The sequence below is a fragment of the Lemur catta genome, chromosome 7 (assembly GCF_020740605.2).
Source record: "Lemur catta isolate mLemCat1 chromosome 7, mLemCat1.pri, whole genome shotgun sequence".
NCBI classification, from domain to species: Eukaryota; Metazoa; Chordata; class Mammalia; order Primates; family Lemuridae; genus Lemur; species Lemur catta.
In genome coordinates this window covers 62,231,684-62,249,275 of record NC_059134.1, presented here as the reverse complement: position 1 = coordinate 62,249,275, position 17,592 = coordinate 62,231,684, and the positions used below count along the sequence as shown (strand labels likewise).

General features: G+C 39.4%; 1 protein-coding gene across 1 annotated transcript; it reads right to left on the bottom strand.

Moving 5' to 3' along the window:
- Nucleotides 1-12,231: 12,231 nt before the first annotated feature.
- On the bottom strand, nt 12,232-13,179 carry LOC123642054 (olfactory receptor 56A3-like). Its single transcript, XM_045556981.1, has one exon. It carries the CDS (start codon nt 13,177-13,179, stop codon nt 12,232-12,234), a length of 948 nt encoding a protein of 315 aa, XP_045412937.1.
- Nucleotides 13,180-17,592: the final 4,413 nt, after the last annotated feature.

Genomic DNA, 17,592 nt, shown 5'->3' with positions numbered 1-17,592 from the left:
GCAACCTCAAACTCCTGGGCTTAAGCAATCCTTCTGCCTCAGCCTCCCGAGTAGCTGGAACTACAGGCATGCGCCACCATTCCCGGCTAATTTTTTCTATATATTTTTAGTTGTCAAGCTAATTTCTTTCTATTTTTAGTAGATACAGGGTCTTGCTCTTGCTCAGGCTGCACTCCAGCTCCTGATCTCCAGTGATCCTCCTGCCTCGGCCTCCCAGAGTGCTAGGATTACAGGCGTGAGCCACCGCGCCTGGCCTATTTTGTAGAGAATTGATATGTCTTTACAGAAACTAAAAAAGATACATTAATTAGAAAAATACTTTTGTGTAACAGGTGAAGGTCTCAATTGTTATTCCTAAGTTTCTATTTTATTTTCTTTTTAATGATTACATAGACTACCATATCTACAATTTAACTATTGCACTACTCCCAGATAACTAGCAGAACCTGGCACAATGGAGAGACTCAGATAAATGTCCCAGGTACTCATCGTGAACTTTTAACTGTATTGATTTTGCTTAATTAAATATTTGTACTTATACACTGAAAACAATGTTAATTTCCATTTTATCTAAATATTCATTTTTTGGTAGGTGTGAAACCTACAAAATAATTGCTTTTTTTCTATTTATTAGATAGGTCTTTATATTTGTAGAATTTCAGACTTCTGGAAAAAGCAGCTTTAAAAGGAGCATGAGTGATTCCAAACAGCTATGAGGGAGCAACACTTGTCATTAAACTGGATGATAAGTTGGTTCCTCTGATGGCAATAGTGTGGGGGTAATGAAGTTCATCCTTAAAGTTTTTTCAATTCCCTTTCCATTTTTCATCTTGAATATAATGAACCAAGTATACCTATCCCACCCTCCAGATAGTAGTTTAATGTTGCCAGTATTCTCTTATCATTTAACCTTTTCCCCTGGCATTCTTTTAGGCAATAGGGTCACAAAATTGAAAAACAAAATGTCCTTACCTCAAAGAAATAAAAATATAACCTCTCTGGCAGATGGGTAAAAATAAGAACAAATGATATATGAACAATAACAGGGTTATACACAAATTATTACAAAAGTGTAGGGAAGACCTGACAAACTCTGACATGGGGGATAGGTTGGTGAAAAAGAATCACAAATGAAGCGATATGGTATCCTCATTTACTTGAAAGGTAAAGGATGTTAAGATTCCCCTTCCTCTGACTTATGAAAGAAAACCCAAAGAATGGTATAGCTTTGGCAAAAGGTATAGGTCATGTATTTGTGGGGTCCTTCAAATCATACAGTCTATTGTACCTAAATCTGTTTACCAGGAGAGAAGTCTCTGTTAAGGTGTTATTTTATTCATTTAGAAAATCTTGTTCATCAAATGTTTAAGAACTGCCCTGTTTCTTCCTCATTAGGTTCCCCAAAATAATATAAAATTATCTAGTTATGTTTGGAATCCTTACTATTTGCTAGGAACTGCACTCAAATATTCTAAGGCTTTATTCCATGTTATTCAACTGTGGAATGTGTATGATTATCACCACTAACAAATGAGGGAACTGATGATATCTCAAAATACAGAATCAGCGACTCCTACTGTACTATCCTAATGCTATTCTTGCAAATACAGAAGGTTGGATTGGATTAATTTTTAGAGCTTTTCAGACCTAATAAATAATTCCATGATGCACCCCATCTATCATATAAAAAGGAAAACAAACTTCACCCATAAAACACTTAATAGTTTTAAAAATTGAATCTGTTAGAGGAGAAAGAGTTTTAGGGTGAAGGAAAGGTGGCAAGAAAGGAATTTATAATAAAGCTGTGAACCCAGAACTGTATAATACTTTCACTGGCAGGAACATACACTTCTGAAGATGTTCAAATAGTATTTTTGGTTTTATTTATGTCTTTCCTGTTCCCCAAATGCACTTTCTATCCTTGCTCAGCTGGGTCCTTTCAGACTCTCCTCATCTGAAAGACCCTGAGGGTCACTGTGGCTGTGTCAGTGGGGGATGAAGACAGGCGTTCCCTCCCAGGGCTTCTCTCTTCACTCCTCCAGGTCCTCTGATTCCCCACCCAGTCTGCCGGGCATGGCCCTCCCACCTGATATGCAGAAGAAACTGAGATAGTCTCTTAATTGTTTTTCTCTTGTTCATAATTGCATATATTAGTAATCATTTTGGCAAGTTCAAAATGAAATTTAAACATATTGTTTCATGTGTGACTCAAAATACTCTGAAGTCAGTAGAGCAAATTGACTATTTTAACAATTTGTCTTTCACACAGGCAAATTAAAATTCAGTGGTTTTCCATATCCTTACAATAGTTTAACTTGTAGGGTTCAAACACAAAAGAAATAAAAGATAAAATGATTTCTTTGGATCCAAGGCATAGAAAATGTGTGTACCTTTGTTCCCTGTGTTGCCATAGTGTCTAGAAATGTATATACTACTTTGCAATTTGATTTTTTAAGTTTTTAGGCTTTTCTTCCCCAACCCCACTCCCCACACATACACAATCCTAAGGGCAGTTTTCCAGCACTGTGGAATCTCTTTTCTTTCTTCTTAGAACTCTGATTCCTGCTTCCCACCGCTCGTAAGGTCCGATTCCCTCTGTAGTCCACTTTTGTATTGTGTCTTTTATAGTTTTCCTGGGTTTCAGTCCTAAGGGGCAACCCCTTAAGGATTCCATAAAGATTACAAAATCATTTCCATAAGCCATATCCCTCTGATTTACTTTCCTCTTTCATAACTCCCTACCTGCCACCCACCAATCTCAGTTTCCCTTGTCTGGTAGTTTCACATCTTGCCTTGACGGAGTGGCCCATTGACAGTGAGAACAGTGGAATTGGAGAATGCGCTTAAGAGAGTAACCCATAGAACATAATTGCCAAACTTGAGTTGGTGACTGGACAGACTTCTCTATAGCCTGGGCACTACATTCATTCAACTCTGCCTTTCCTTTTCCCTTTCTCTTTGAATACATTCACTTGTAAATTTGGGACATGAACTAAGAGGATCTGATAAGCCCAGAACTTATCACAATTGATTCAACCCTATTAACTTGTATTTGCTTTTATCCATAATATGTACAACTTCAGGCCGTTAAATTCCTAATATCCCCTTTAAATACTACCTTCCTCATTTATTTTTTTTATTTTTTTATTCTTTGCTTATTACATCCTTTAATCCTACTCTCTGCAAAATTTTACATTAAAAAAATCACAGCCCCAAATATCACCATCTCCAATAAGGGATCACAAAATACTCATAGAAAGAATTAAGTGAAGCAGGGAGAATCTTGAAATGACCTTTGGAGGGTAGAACCAAATGCAAGATCTGGAGATTCAGGCATGAGTATCCATGGGGAAGCCTAGAGCAAAAAGTACAATTTTGACTCCTGAAGAGCTTTGGGATAATTATTATATGTTTTGCACTAGGATGAAATCTCTCAGGATTACATAGGAGGATTATTTTATCTCTTCCCCTCACACACTAATTCTTCCTTTTTTCCTTCTCTTTTTTTATGGGATGTTCCTGCTTGTCCTTCATCACAATTTTTTCAACAAGCATTTGTAGAACAACCTACTGAGACCTAGAAGTAAAGCCTGTGAGAACACATTTGCTCTTTTTCTCCTCTCCTCTTCCAGTCTTGGTTTGGAATCAGAACATGCCAATGCCAGCTGAGGATCCAGAGACCTCATGTTTTCTAGTTCCAGCCACTGGCAGGATGAAGAAGCCAGAGAAGTGCAAGGTCAAAGACTACCCACCAAGACCTACAGCCTAAGCCTTTTCCCAGTCTGGAGGACAGGCCCACAACATGGTATCAAAGAAGCTGTGTTTTAAAAAGTGGAAGTGTTGTTAGGTATCACCTAACTTTATATGTCTGAGACATGCCAGAGAGACATCTCTCCTGGGTGTAATTTCTGACATTATTGAGTGCATCCAGTGATAGGCAGCTCTATACTATGCTTTTGGGCCTAGTTTTCTATTTTTGGTAGAAGTAGCTTTTAGCAATTTTTTAGACTGAACAGAAATCTTTTAAACCACTTCCTGACTCCCACTGGCCCCTAGCTGTGGTCTTTGTCCTAAACTTCTGAAGTTACATAAACTATATAAAAATTTAATTATTATCCTATAATTCAGGCATTTGTAGGCAGATTCTTTGTTTTAAAGTCCCTAAATTCCATATTCATAGTAGAAATCTCCAAAGTTTCTTAAGTGTTCTCCAGATCACACACTTTTCAGCTCTCTTACCACCCAGTAATCTCCTATGGCCAAGTTTGAGCTTCTCTGCATTTCTGGCACCACCAAACACCCAGAGCAGGGCAAAAGAGAGAAGATCCCAGGGTACAGGCTCTCACATACGCCTCCTGACCTGAGACAGAATGCAATCTCTACTACCCCTCTTTCAGACTACTTCAGCAGTCCTGACACAGGGATGGAAAGGAACACTGTTCAGTCGTCTGGCTAGTCTGGGAAGAGCCACCCTTCAGCCCCCTCCACCCAGACTCACTTACAGAGAATGTGAAGCATGGGGTCCAGTTCTACTGATTCTGTAGCTTTCCAGAGTGTCTGGGGTACTTATAAATCCAGAGCCTCAGGAACTCTGCCCTCTGGGAATGTCTTAATCCATCCTCCCTTGGGACCAAAATGCCCTCCTGGTATAGACAGGCAGGCAAATGGGAGAAGAAATTTTTTCTTCTTTTCCTGAAAGAAGGACCCCTGGCAATTCAGCCCTATGTTGACTGTGTGTCCTGTAGGCAGTAAATCAATCTCCTGGGTGCAGGGCTCTTTCATACATAATCATATATGCTCATGCTTATTTGCCTATGCACACTCAGTACCTCCCATGGATCCAATAAACTTACTCAGAAATTCTTCAGGGCTTCCAGGACATGCTTGTTAGATATGTACAGCCCAAAGCATGCTGGTGAATGGATCGTGCTAACTTATTATGACTTTACTACGGTATATAAAGATAAACTTTCAAGAAAAAACTGAATCTTACTAAGAAAATATGATGTGTTTTTCTGAGAGGAAAGTCCTATGATAATTTTTGCTGTAGTGAGAGATATAAAAATAAGATTAACATGTAAGTGGATATTAGTTAAGAAACATGATTTTTAAAAATTTTTTTTAAAACTCCTGAATTATTCACACTCCTCAAGTAATAGTAACAAGTATCATCAGTTTCTTCAAGTCCCTTCTTTTGCTTTATTTTTATGTCTTCTTCTTCATATTCCAACATTTCTCCTGTTTCACTTACCTTTAGAAAAGTGGCAATTCAGGTGTATTTAAAATGGGTCTTTCTTATTAATACTCAGTATGCTTGTTTAGGTATATATTCCTTTATGGGAAAATTGTTTGGATATTAAATTCATATAAATGTTACTGTGTCACAAATCTGATGTTATTCTTCATATTCAATCAATACTGTATCTTAGAAGTCTATACATGCTCCTATGTGTAAGTTGGCTTCAATATTTTTGGCTGCTGTTCACTGCTTAGGAGGGACTGTGATATTCTACCCATGCCCTATGAATTATGATGATTTCCTTTCTGCTGTGGGAACAGATACTATTTCAGGCCATGCGTGAGAGTTGCATACTGTTCTAATTCTTTAGGGTGCCTTCATTATTCCCCCACCTCAAGTAGTATTCTCACTTGCATATATTCATTACTTGAGGAAGACCTATAGATTTTCAGGATTCTTTCTTTGTGCAGCTCTGTTCTGTGAGGTTTAGCTGCTTTGGTCTTTCTGCATTTCCAAAGACATCTCCTCAATTCAGGGACACCTCTGATTTCCACCTGGGTCCATCCCAGCTCCTTGCATGGTAGCCTGGAAAGTCCTTCAAGGCAGCAAACTGGGCCAGTTGTAGGGCTCAACTCAATTGTTTCCCATATTTCAGGGATCACTGTCCTTACTTGCCTGATGTCTAGTGTCTTGAATCCATTATTTAATATATTTCATCCTGTGTTTGTTTTGTTTCAGTTAGGAAGGTAAATTCAGTCCTTTTATCCTTTTATCCTCAGTCCTTTTATCTTGACTGGAAGCTGAAGAATATGGGGAATATTTAGATTTTAATTTACTTCACGTTTCATCACCATTGGTTGTAGATGATCTCAAAAGATGGCCCCCCAATGGAGCATGCTAGTCAGGATTCAACACACTGTGTGACCCCCTTGTCTTGAATCTGGGATAACTCTTGATTCATTTTTAACTAAAGAATGTGTTACAAGTGAAATTGCTTGAATTCTGAGATAAGCTCATAAGAAGCCTTGCAGCTTCTACCTGGATCTCTTGGATAAGTTGCTCAGGAGGATGTCTGATGCCCTGAGACAGTTTTGCTGTAAGAAATCCCAAGCTAGCCATATGGAAAAGCCTCACAGAGGCCTGTGCCTGGCCATGCTCAGATAGATGTTCGAGCCATCTCAACCTAGGAGCCAGACATGTGAGTAAAGACGCCATATTGGACATCCCAGCTGCTGTGGATGTCACATGGAGAACCAGGAAATTCTGATAGCCAGAAGACCTGAGCTATGGCTCAGTCTAGCTTCATAACCATGCCCAGTAATTCAATCTGTCTCAGCTGATGACTCAGTCATTGTTGTGCCAACAAGAGTTCACCACTGTTCCTGTCTTTAATTCATAATGCACAAATTAATTAGCATAATGAAATGGTCATTGATAGATGACAGCAGTAGAAAACCAGCAGTGGGAAACATATTCAATCCCTCTTATATATGGGAAAGTGAGGCCCTGGCATGCCTGACCCAGAAAAGACCAGGTCTCCTAGGCAGTGAACTGAAGACCAGGTGTATAAGGCTGTGAGCCAGGAGACTGAGAATCCCAAGAAGACCTGACCAGAGAAAGAATAGGATATAGAAATCTTACCATGACCATTTCACGCCCGATACTGTAGGGCCAAATGCTACTTACTGGTGTCCAGTGAAGTGCCAAGCTGTCTTGTCCTCCTAGGCCTTGGGACTAGGCCAAGACTGCCTCCCAGGAGAGGCAGAGCCATGTTCCTCCACTCTGGTCACATGAGATCTCAGGGACACTTGGGACTGTGTAGAAATTAGGTCTGGAGAGGTGGGATCAGAAAGCCAGGTAATCTTAGCCTGACTTTCCAGTCTCATCATCCTCATTTTACGTCTCCCCACCCTCATTCATCCTAAGACACTCAGTGTATTTCTCAAGCTGGCTCCCCACAACCTGCCTGCATGAGAGTGTCAGGGTCTGACCCAGGCCCTGTCTGGTTTCTTTCGTATTATATACATTGGACATGTTTCTTAACTGCAATGTTTGTGTTGATAACATTTAATCAGAGACACTAGACCTCACAGGTGTGTTCTGTTCCTAGAAATATGCTATCAATCAGTACTCTTAATAATTATTAATCACAAGAAGAAAGAAATCCCTGGCCTCAGAAAGGACTCTGAGACTCTTCTGCAGTCTCTGTTGGACCCCAGTGCCATGTGCCTTTGGCCTGGGGAGAGACCCACAACAACACCGCTGTGAACGGTCTTGGTGCTGCAGCTTGGAGAGAAGGCTCAGGTCTTAATGGAATGCCCGGCTGCACCCACGCAAGTCATGGGAACAAAAAATGGGGTTGGGAGGTGGGAGGAGAAGGAGAGAGGAGCAGAAATCTGAGATTGAGGAGGAAATCCAAGACAGCCAAAGAGGATGACTGTCACTGGACTTTGGGAGCATTCTTCACCTCAGCATGGTAGATGCAAAAGCCCAAGAGTGACCAAGCAGTCACCAGAACCCAGGTCAGGCACTGCCTTTTCTTTGGTCCCTATGACTCCGCTGTGTGGCACTGGTTACCATGAACAAGGGAGGAGTGGGACACTGAGAGGCCGCCTGCCTGGAAAGCACTAATCAGAGGACTAGGTTCCTCACTAAGTTAAATACACCTAGTAGAACACAGCCTCCTACATTCTGCTGGGACACAACTGTGTTTCCAAATTTCTATTGAGGATCTTACTCTGAGAAATTGGCGCTTCTGTAGACCTTGTCCTGCCAGATAAAGACTGTGTGAGAAGAGAGAGTGCCAACAGGATTCCTTTGTGCCGACCACCTCTCTCTGCCCCTTTTCCCTATGGGGTGGAAAAGTTGTGGATACTATTCTCTCTGAGAACACACTATTCTTCTCTCCAGAAAAGATGCCACACACCCAGCAGAGTCCCCAAGTGTCACTCTGGGCACCTTGTTTTAAGGGAAAGTGGGAAAACTGAGCAAAAGGAAGAAGCTGAAGGAATAGAATGGGAGAAACCAAGAGACTTGGATAAAGAGGGCATGAGGGAGAAATGGAGTAGAAGGTCACCCTGAGCCCTCACCATCCCCCCTGCAGCAGCAGAAGCTGGAGGAAGTTTGAGCTTTGGGAGTCCTGGACAAATCACAGTCTATGTTGCTTTGAAGGAACCTCCTGGATCACGATATGGGGACCTAGTCCTCTTGGAAGAATGTGTGCAGAGCAACTGGCAGGTTTCAGAGCAGGACTCCACCCACTGAACATACAGCCTTTCAATGAACCTGTTTTACATACAAGACTCTCACTTTCCCTCCAGGTGCTCTTTCAGGATTCATACCTTTCCCATTCCAAATTGGGAAAAATTGAGCAGCACACTGCTATTTTCAGTTTTCTGTACAAACTTGAAAATTTTGAACACATAAGAACTTAAGAAATGAATTAAGGGATGAAAGTAATCACAATTTAATCGGCAGTGCTTTTTGATAAAATTAAAATACTCTGTGATACATTGTTGTATGCCACGCCATTTCAGTGTGTTATCATATGTAAAATTCATGGTTTTTTTCCAAGTTACAGTAAGTGGTTTAAGAATTCTATTGACAATTTTAGTTTCTACTGCTTTAGCAGAATGAAATTTCTCTAAATTTTAATAAAAAAAAATCTACCTTAGGAAAGGTTTATTTAATTTGGTATTACTATCAACAGACCATTTCTTATGTAAAAATCTGGATTACACATAATGAATGACTTTGTTGCAATGAAAGTAAGGAAAATAATTTTTTGTGAGTAAACTTATAATTAATGAATTTCATATATCATTTTAGATGTTATATACACTAGTTTGTGAATAGAATCTCTGGCATATAAAAGAAATATTCTGTTTCACAATTATAATTTAGTCTTAACCCCTTGTATATTTCATATCATTGGGTTCATCTTCATATGATACTTTGCAACAAAGGTTATTGCTAATGAAATTGAAAAGTTTTTTATTTGTATTTCAAGAACAAATGAAAATGTTCATCTTTTAGAATTTGTTTTATTGTGGAGTGTTATGGAAGATACCTGTGGGCATGCTATTATATGAATCTCTAGAGAGACCATGGTAAACATTGAAAGATTTCACTGTAGGAATGCAGTGATTATGGCCAAAGAATTCAAGAGAATATGTGGCTAGGTGAATTTACATTTAATATGACCAGAAAATGAATTATTGTTCACATTTTCCTGCATATTCTGGTCAACACTTGTGTTTGTGGTCATCATCAATGAAGAAGAGTAACAACCTTTGAGAGGATCCATGGAAGACAGCATCTGTGGGTAGTGCAATGTCATGAGTACTGCTGTAGCTGGTATTAAATAATGCTATTAGGCAATTGTAGAGGCAAGAAGATCTGTATAATTTCAACAAAACATGTTTAAAAGGTCATAATATTATGAGTAATAGCACTATTACTACAATTTTCTTGTGGTGGAAAATGTAGAATTAGCTAGAATGGCACATTTGACAATGAAGAGCATGAAGAAATGCTACCTGCATGAATAGCAAGAAATGGTGCCTTGAGAGTGCAAAGAGCCCTTATGTGTACTGATTGGACAACTTATACATATCAAAGAATTTTTTCTCTACTTATTATCTAAGTTTTCATTGATAAGCCTATACCTTTTATAATAGACTCATAATTTTTTGCAATGCACTTCAATCATTAAATTATTTATGTAGACATGGACTTCCCATGGCCTTGGGTGCAGTTGACCACACCCTCTTAATTGATCACGGTCCATTGTGAGGCACTTTCTTCTGTGACCCTCTTGTTTTCGCTTCTGTTCCTCTGACCACTACTTCTTTCTTTTCTCTCCATGCTAATCTCCCCACACCCAGCAGAAGTTAAAGATAATGTGGGACTCTTCAAGGCTTTTGGGTGGGGTTTCTTCTTGCTCTATATTCCTTCCCTAGGCCATCTAATATGCTTCCATTGCTTCAATTACAATCTGTAGTGAATGCTACAGTTCATATCTCATCTGAGAGCCAAATCTATAGTCCAAGTACTTACTATAAATCTCCACTTGTATGTCTCATGAGCACTCAGACTCAAAGTGTCTAAAAGTATACTTCTGATCTTATTCCAAAGCCCTCATCTTCTCCTATGGCATGCTCAGTACAGTTTCTCAGACCATGCCATGGGATCATGACTGAAATATGCTCTCTCTCTTACTCTTGATATCTTATGTAAGAATCCAGATGACAAGGACTATGTCTTAATTATATTCCTAGTAACTAGCATACGTTCAATCATTTATTAAATATTCATTAAAGCATTCATTTAACAAATGTTTATGAGTCTCTACCATATGTCAAGCATGGTTCTGGGTGCTAGAGATAGAGTAATGAACATAACAGACAAAAATCCCTGCCTCAGCCTGCTTAGATTTTAGTGGAGAGACACTAACTAAACAAATGAGCAACATTGTGGTTACTGGATTGTAATAAGCCCCATGAGGAACAGTGAAATGCAGAAGGCATTAGAAAATTGTTTGTGTTTTGGAGGAATATTGTTGGACACTACTTTAAATACTGTGGTCAGGGAGACACAATGGACCTGAGGGAAAGAGTTATATGGACAGAGGGAACAACAAACAAAACACCCAGAAGCAGGAATTTGGTTCATGATTTTGAAGATTGATAGGGAGTCAGTTTAGATAGAGTGGTCTAAAGGAGAAGGCCAGATAGGTAGCTGAGGGTCAGATTGTGTAGGGCCTTGTAATCTATTGTCAAGATTTTGCTTTGTATTCTCAGTGAGTTGTGAAGCCCTGCAGAGCTTTTGTGTATGTATGGCAGTGACATGTTGGCCTCCCATATTTAAAATGGTCACTCTGGCTACTGTATTTGAGCTATAGGGAAATATGGACAGAATCATGGTGTCCCCCTCCCCGGCCCCAGGAGGCCATTACAATTGTCCAGAATGGAGATGGGGTAGCTTGGGCTTGTGGGTAGCAGATGAGGCAAAATGGTTGTATTCTAGGGCTGACAGGATAAGCTGATGGGTTTCTAATTGCTATTAAGAGAAAGCGGGTGGCAAGGACACCTCCAAGGTTTTTGGCTTAAAAAACTGTAAGTACAGAGTTGACATTAACTGAGATAGGGAAGCCACACTGCATTCTGTAAATGAACAAAGGATTTTTACACTTCTGTGTTTTGGTCCAGCTTCTTCCTGTATTCTTCCCTTATGATATTGCCCATTCTTCATCCTACTGTCTGTGTGTAATCTTCTGGTCCCACCTAGAGAAATGAATTTCTATTTCTTCTGGGCTTACAAAGTGCTCTATTTGTGTGTTTTAATCAACTCCTTTTAACTCTTATTACATTGCAGTATAGTGGATTTTATATATTTCTGCCTTATCCATCAGAATGTGCACTCTTTGAGTAATGGGACCAAGACTTATTTATGTTAGACTTCCATTTCCTAGTACTATGATGGGCACAAAATAACTTTCAATAAATTACTTTGAATGCCTGAAGGAAAATGTTAAAATACAATAGTTCAATATCTATAACAGTTGGTTTTCTGATATTACATATTATTCTAAAGCTTATACACTGTCTTCCAAAGCCTATGCTATGCACTGTCCACATCAGCCACACATCTTGAAGTAAATATTGATTTTCCATCTCTGCTGGTTCTACTCAGGATTTAATTAGTAGTAAACAATTAGGTTTAATGCTTAACTCATCAAAATTACAGCCTTTTGTCTTGGTAGCATGGTGAGAGAGTATACATCTATGTCCTTAGTCTCTTCCAGGAAGCTGTGGAATGGCAAAGTAGGATGTGCCTCTGGGTAAGAGGGAAAGCATATAGTTTAAAGCATCGGGCATGTTCAGAAAGAAGATTGGGACTGTATTTCTATCTCTCAACCTCTGCCTTTCAATTGTGATTTTGAGTATTTTTGATCCAGAAAAACAAAGTAAGAACACAGTTACCTTCTCACGTTACCCATCCCTCCTCAGTAATTTCCAAATGCCTTGTTTAATCTCCTGGGTTCGTACTCCATAGACAATGGGGTTCAGAGCTGCAGGAATTACATGGTGTAGGACATTAAGTAAGATAGGGATATCAGGGGAAACCTTTTTCTTGGCCATATGGGTAAAAACAAAAACCAGCAAGATGGTGCTAAAGAAGAGGATGAGAATGAAGTGAGAGCCACAAGTGCTCAGAGCTTTGGCAGCTGCCCCTTTTGCCTTGAGTCTAAGAACAGCATGGAGGATGAAAATATAGGAGAGAAAGATGAGGATGAGATCAGATCCTATAAGAGTCCAGGCCATAATTAACTGGTAGATTCGGTTAAGGGCAACATTATCACAGGAGAGCTTGGATACAGAGAGGTTGGCACAGATACAGTTCTCAATTATATTTTTTCCACAATAGTGGAGATGGGCGGAGAGGATGGGGATAGGTGCACTGAAAAACGTGTTCCGGGCCAAGATAAAGACAATAGCCTTTGCCACAAATTGGTCAGTAATGACAGATGGGTAATGCAGAGGCTTGCAGATGGCCACATAGCGGTCATAGGCCATAGCCAGGAAGGTGCATGATTCCATAGGCAGGAAGTTATTCATAATGAACATTTGGAGGAAGCAGGCAGAGAACCTGATAGACCTGAGGTCGAACCAGAAGATGGCCAGGACCTTGGGGATGACGGTGAGGCAGAGCACAATGTCCAGCAGGGAGAGGAGGCTGAGCAGGTAGTACATGGGCTGGTGCAGAGCATCCTCAAGCCAGACGGTGATCAGGAGGGTGGCATTGGCCCCTATAGCCAGGAGGAAGAAGAGGCTGAGTGGTAGGGACAGCCAGTGCTGCCAGGTGGGAGACCTGGTAAAACAGTTGAGGAGGAATTCAGAGACTTCAATAGGGAGAGAGCTGTTGTTATAAAGTAGCATTGGCAGTGACCTTAGTCAGGTAGATGTCTTTAAGTAGCTGAAGAAGAGAGAAAGAGTTAATTTTACCATTGTCTCTGATGACTATGTACTTAAACTATAAGATTCAAGGGGTTATGGGCACAAACCACGTCATTCACCCCATATCCCTTGTGCCTAACACATTTTTGACTCATAAGAGGTGGCCATAAAATATATAAAATCTTTGTACTTTCATCTGTCTTTCACCTGACATATTCTCTTGGATGAAGTTATCTTTTCAGTCTCTCTGCTTGATTAATATTTATGAATCACAAATTATTTAAATATCAAGTGTTACTTAAATGAAATAGTAAAAATAGAAAAAACTGAGAAAAATTTCAGTTTAATGTATACATTCTAAATGCTAGACACTATCAAATTTTTTTTTTTTTTTTGAGACAGAGTCTCAGTCTGTTGCCCAGGCTAGAGTGCCCTGGTGTCAGCGTAGCTCACAGCAACCCCAAACTCCTGGGCTCCAGTGATCCTCCTGCCTCAGCCTCCCAAGTAGCTGGGACTACAGGCATGCACCACCATCCCCAGCTAATTTTTTCTACATATATTTTTAGTTGTCCATATAATTTCTTTCTATTTTTAGTAGAGACAGGGTCTCGCTTTTGCTCAGGCTGGTCTCGAACTCCTGAGCTCAAACGATCCACCCACCTCAGCCTCCCAGAGTGCTAGGATTACAGGTGTGAGCCACTGTGCTCCGCCCAGTATTGAATTTTAAGGGAGTAAAAGTTTAAGAGTATGCAGAAGCATGATGGACTGGGTGCAAAGAACAAATCTCCTGATCAAAATAAATAAAAATCATATCTATATCTATGTCTATATCTCCATGTTTTTTATTTTTAAAATTTTAATTTGAAGTGCTTTCAACTTACAGAAAATTATATGCAAAAATAGGAAAAAGAATTTTCACATGCCCTTTATCAAGATTCGTCTTTTGTGAACATCTTGTTACTGTTGTTTTATCATTCTTCTCTGTCTACACACACATACACACACACACCATCTTATCTATACTCATACCCACATCCATACATACACCCACACCCGTGCCTATATTTGTACCTGTACCTGTACCTCTAACTATACCTATACCTACAGCTTTATTTGAATTCCTTGAATATATTCATGAGCATGCAAATAAAAAATAATTCTCAGCCCAGGAATTGAGTGAAATCCAAACATTAAAATCAAATATTGAGGTTGGCTTCCAACGGAAGGGTACTTGTGGCATTAAATGAATTTAAGCATACTGTACAATAAATCTCTTGAACTTATTTCTCCTATCTAACTGAAACTTTTTATCCTTTGACCAACATCTCCTATCCCCTCACCCCAAACACCCCAGGCCCTGTTAACCGCCATTCTATTCTCTACTTTTAATGCATATGTTAATTAGGTAGATTTAGTCTTTCCATGATGTATATATACTTCAACACAGCATGCTGTACATTAAATACATATAATTTTATCTGTCAATTAAAAAAATACAGGTTCCAGCAGACAGGGAATCTATTAAATCCCACATAGGTAGAACCACATAGTCCTACATAGATAGGATCCTACAACACTACACCTGGAGCGAGGGTGTGCACTAGAAATAAACCTCCTCGTCCGCCTCCACCCTCACACCCACCTGGAACTTTTTAAAAAACTGGCTACCTCCAAGGCTGTTATAGTAGAGATAATGTCCTTGTAAATACTGAACCACAGGAAGGTCGTCATGTGACTCTGTAGCCTGATTTCACACCAGTTGCTCAAAAGGAATTTAAAATTATCTTGGATTGTCCAAGGCATCAGAAAATGACAGAATCAAGTCCAAATCCGTTCTTGAGGAACCAACTTTTATATTAGGCCTCAAAGAATTTTAATATATAACCTCCTGAAGAAATCAATCTATTTGCAGTAAAAAATAATTAATTGGAAAAGAAAAAAAATCATACCCACAAAAAAATTGGCATTATTTGACAAAGAATATTGAATAAATTTCCTGACTGGATTTTAAGAAATGAAAGATAAGCTTGAGAACATAAGAAAAGGATAAGCATACTTACAAGAAGATTGTCGTATCTCTTACAAATGAAAAATTATAATAATAAACATGAAAATTTTATAAGATATGTTTAATAGTAATTAAGCCACAATTGATGAGATAATTAGTAAACTAGAAGACAGAAGTGGAGAGTTTTTAGAATTAAGCTTCAATGAACACATAGAAAATGTGAAAGTGTGAACAAGGACATGGAATTCTGATTTGACTTAATTACTTCATCTTTTTATGTTTTACTGGGATTCAGAAGATAAAGTCTATAAATCAATGTTTTTCCTAGGGCACTGGAAGTTATCAAAAGTAACAAAGCAGATTTGAAACAAAACCAGGTGTATTTAAAAATACAATAGGAATAGTAATAACTCAAAGGGTGAATTTAACAATAGATTAGAGACAGCTGAAGAGAGTCAGTAAATTGTCAGAAGGAAGGTCGGAAGAATCTGCCAGAGTGAAGATGGAGATAGAATAAAAACAGACGGAAAATACTGAAGAAAGTGTAGGAGAAATAAGGGATAGAGTAAGAATGTCTAACACACATCACATAAGAGCTCCAGACTGAAGAAGAGAGAGAATGAGGCAGGGGCTTTTGATCTTTTCAGAAGAAATGAAATACAGCAATAAATATCATTTGGGTTAAGTGAAAAAAAGTATACCTTAATATATCTAGATTATTTTAAATGTACACCTAGATGTCATCTCATGGTCTAACTTCAGACACCAAAGACAGAAGGAATATTTTAATGATCAATATGACTAATACAATTGGAAGAATAAGTGTGTGCCAGGCACTGGTACTAGAATTCCAGGTTAAGAGTCACATATTAGCTATAGATTTTTTGATCTCTTTTTTGAAGAGCATTTTACTCTCAAAGCATTCTACTCTCAAAGCATTCATGTTTCTCCTTCTAATCCCCTAAATTCATATCATTCTTCCTTCTTTTTCCCAATTGTTAGCTTTCTTTGCTCAGGTTAATAAGATTTCTCTGCCCATTTTATAGTTACGAGTAGTCTGCAGACAGACTTCTAGGGCCAACACTTGAGATCTCTAAGGGGCTGTGGCACACAGGGATCTTATCTAGTGATTTGAAGATGTTGTTCTTGGTGTCTGGAGGAGCCATATCTGTGCAGAAGTTTTTCTCCATAATCTTTTTTGGGTATCAAATTAGAGTAGATGGGATTTTCCTTAATCTTAAAAAATATTGGGTGTGACATCAAACTTGTTCAGTAGGGCCTGGAAATGAGACAGGAGTAAGGAGTGATAAATAATGACAAAGGGAAGAGAGAGAGTCATTGAATAGAAAATGGTGCTGTAAGTTTGCTTCCTCTGGGGGTCTTACTGGTCTGGAGGAAGCTGTGCATAGTGGGGGGTAAATCTAGACTAAATAAGTGGAAGAAAGACTGACAGAGAGAGTAGAAGGAATGGGGAAAACAAAAACATATCTCCCCAGAAAATAGATGGTGTGTAAAAGATGGAAAAGGAGAAAACTGAATTAGAACAAAAGAGATTGCCCTGAGAATAGAGAGGACAAAGGAAGCAAAGAGGAGTAAAGAACAGACAAAGGAGCAGGTACTTTTAAAAAATACAGAAAGGAAGGAAAAGTCAAACTAGTGAAGATTTCTAATTAATGCTGATCAAGAGAGGGTGATTGGGGACCTTTTTTCCCTTCCAAATCTACATTCTTCTTCACGCTATAAACGTTCAATGAACGCTGCTCAAGATATTTCCCACCTGATACACTATTCAGACCTCTGAACTCCCTGTCCAAACTCCTTCCTTGGGAGCACAAGAGTCTGGGCTCAGGCTTGGAACAATCATCTCCATTTGGTCCCATACCATTTCTCTGCTCAAATGCTTTCTGCCACTTCCCTTTAAGCCCCAATCCTCATACTTCAATCCTACAGCCTTTTCAGTTGCAAGCGCAGCTCTAGTCTCACCACAATTCCTGCTCTAGCCAGGTGTCTAATCTCATAGTGGTGGCTTGGAGGCTTCATTTTCCCATGGGGCCAAACTTACTAGACGGAATCAGGGACCTCTCCCGGGGAGGGATATTCCTGGTGCTGTGTGTATGAATCTTCTACACCTGGGCTCTTAGGAAGGAGGGTTTATGTCTAATTTCTGCCACCTATGCTTCCCCAAGGAAAGACAGCCTTGCTGTCCCTGAAGGGGCTCGAGAATCCAGTCCAGCATTCTCTTGTCCCCAGGGAGAGAGCTTTTCTCTCAGCTCTTCATGCCCTGTGACTCCATAAATGAGGTTGCTATTTCCCCTAAAGGCACAGGGAGAGTCTCAGAGTTGATCATCTAGCACCAGTTGAATGTGTAGAATGTGATACTTAGAACA

Coding starts and splice junctions, on each gene's coding strand:
- LOC123642054 (XM_045556981.1), bottom strand. CDS start 13,179: ATGCTACTTTATAACAACAGCTCTCTCCCTATTGAAGTCTCTGAATTC.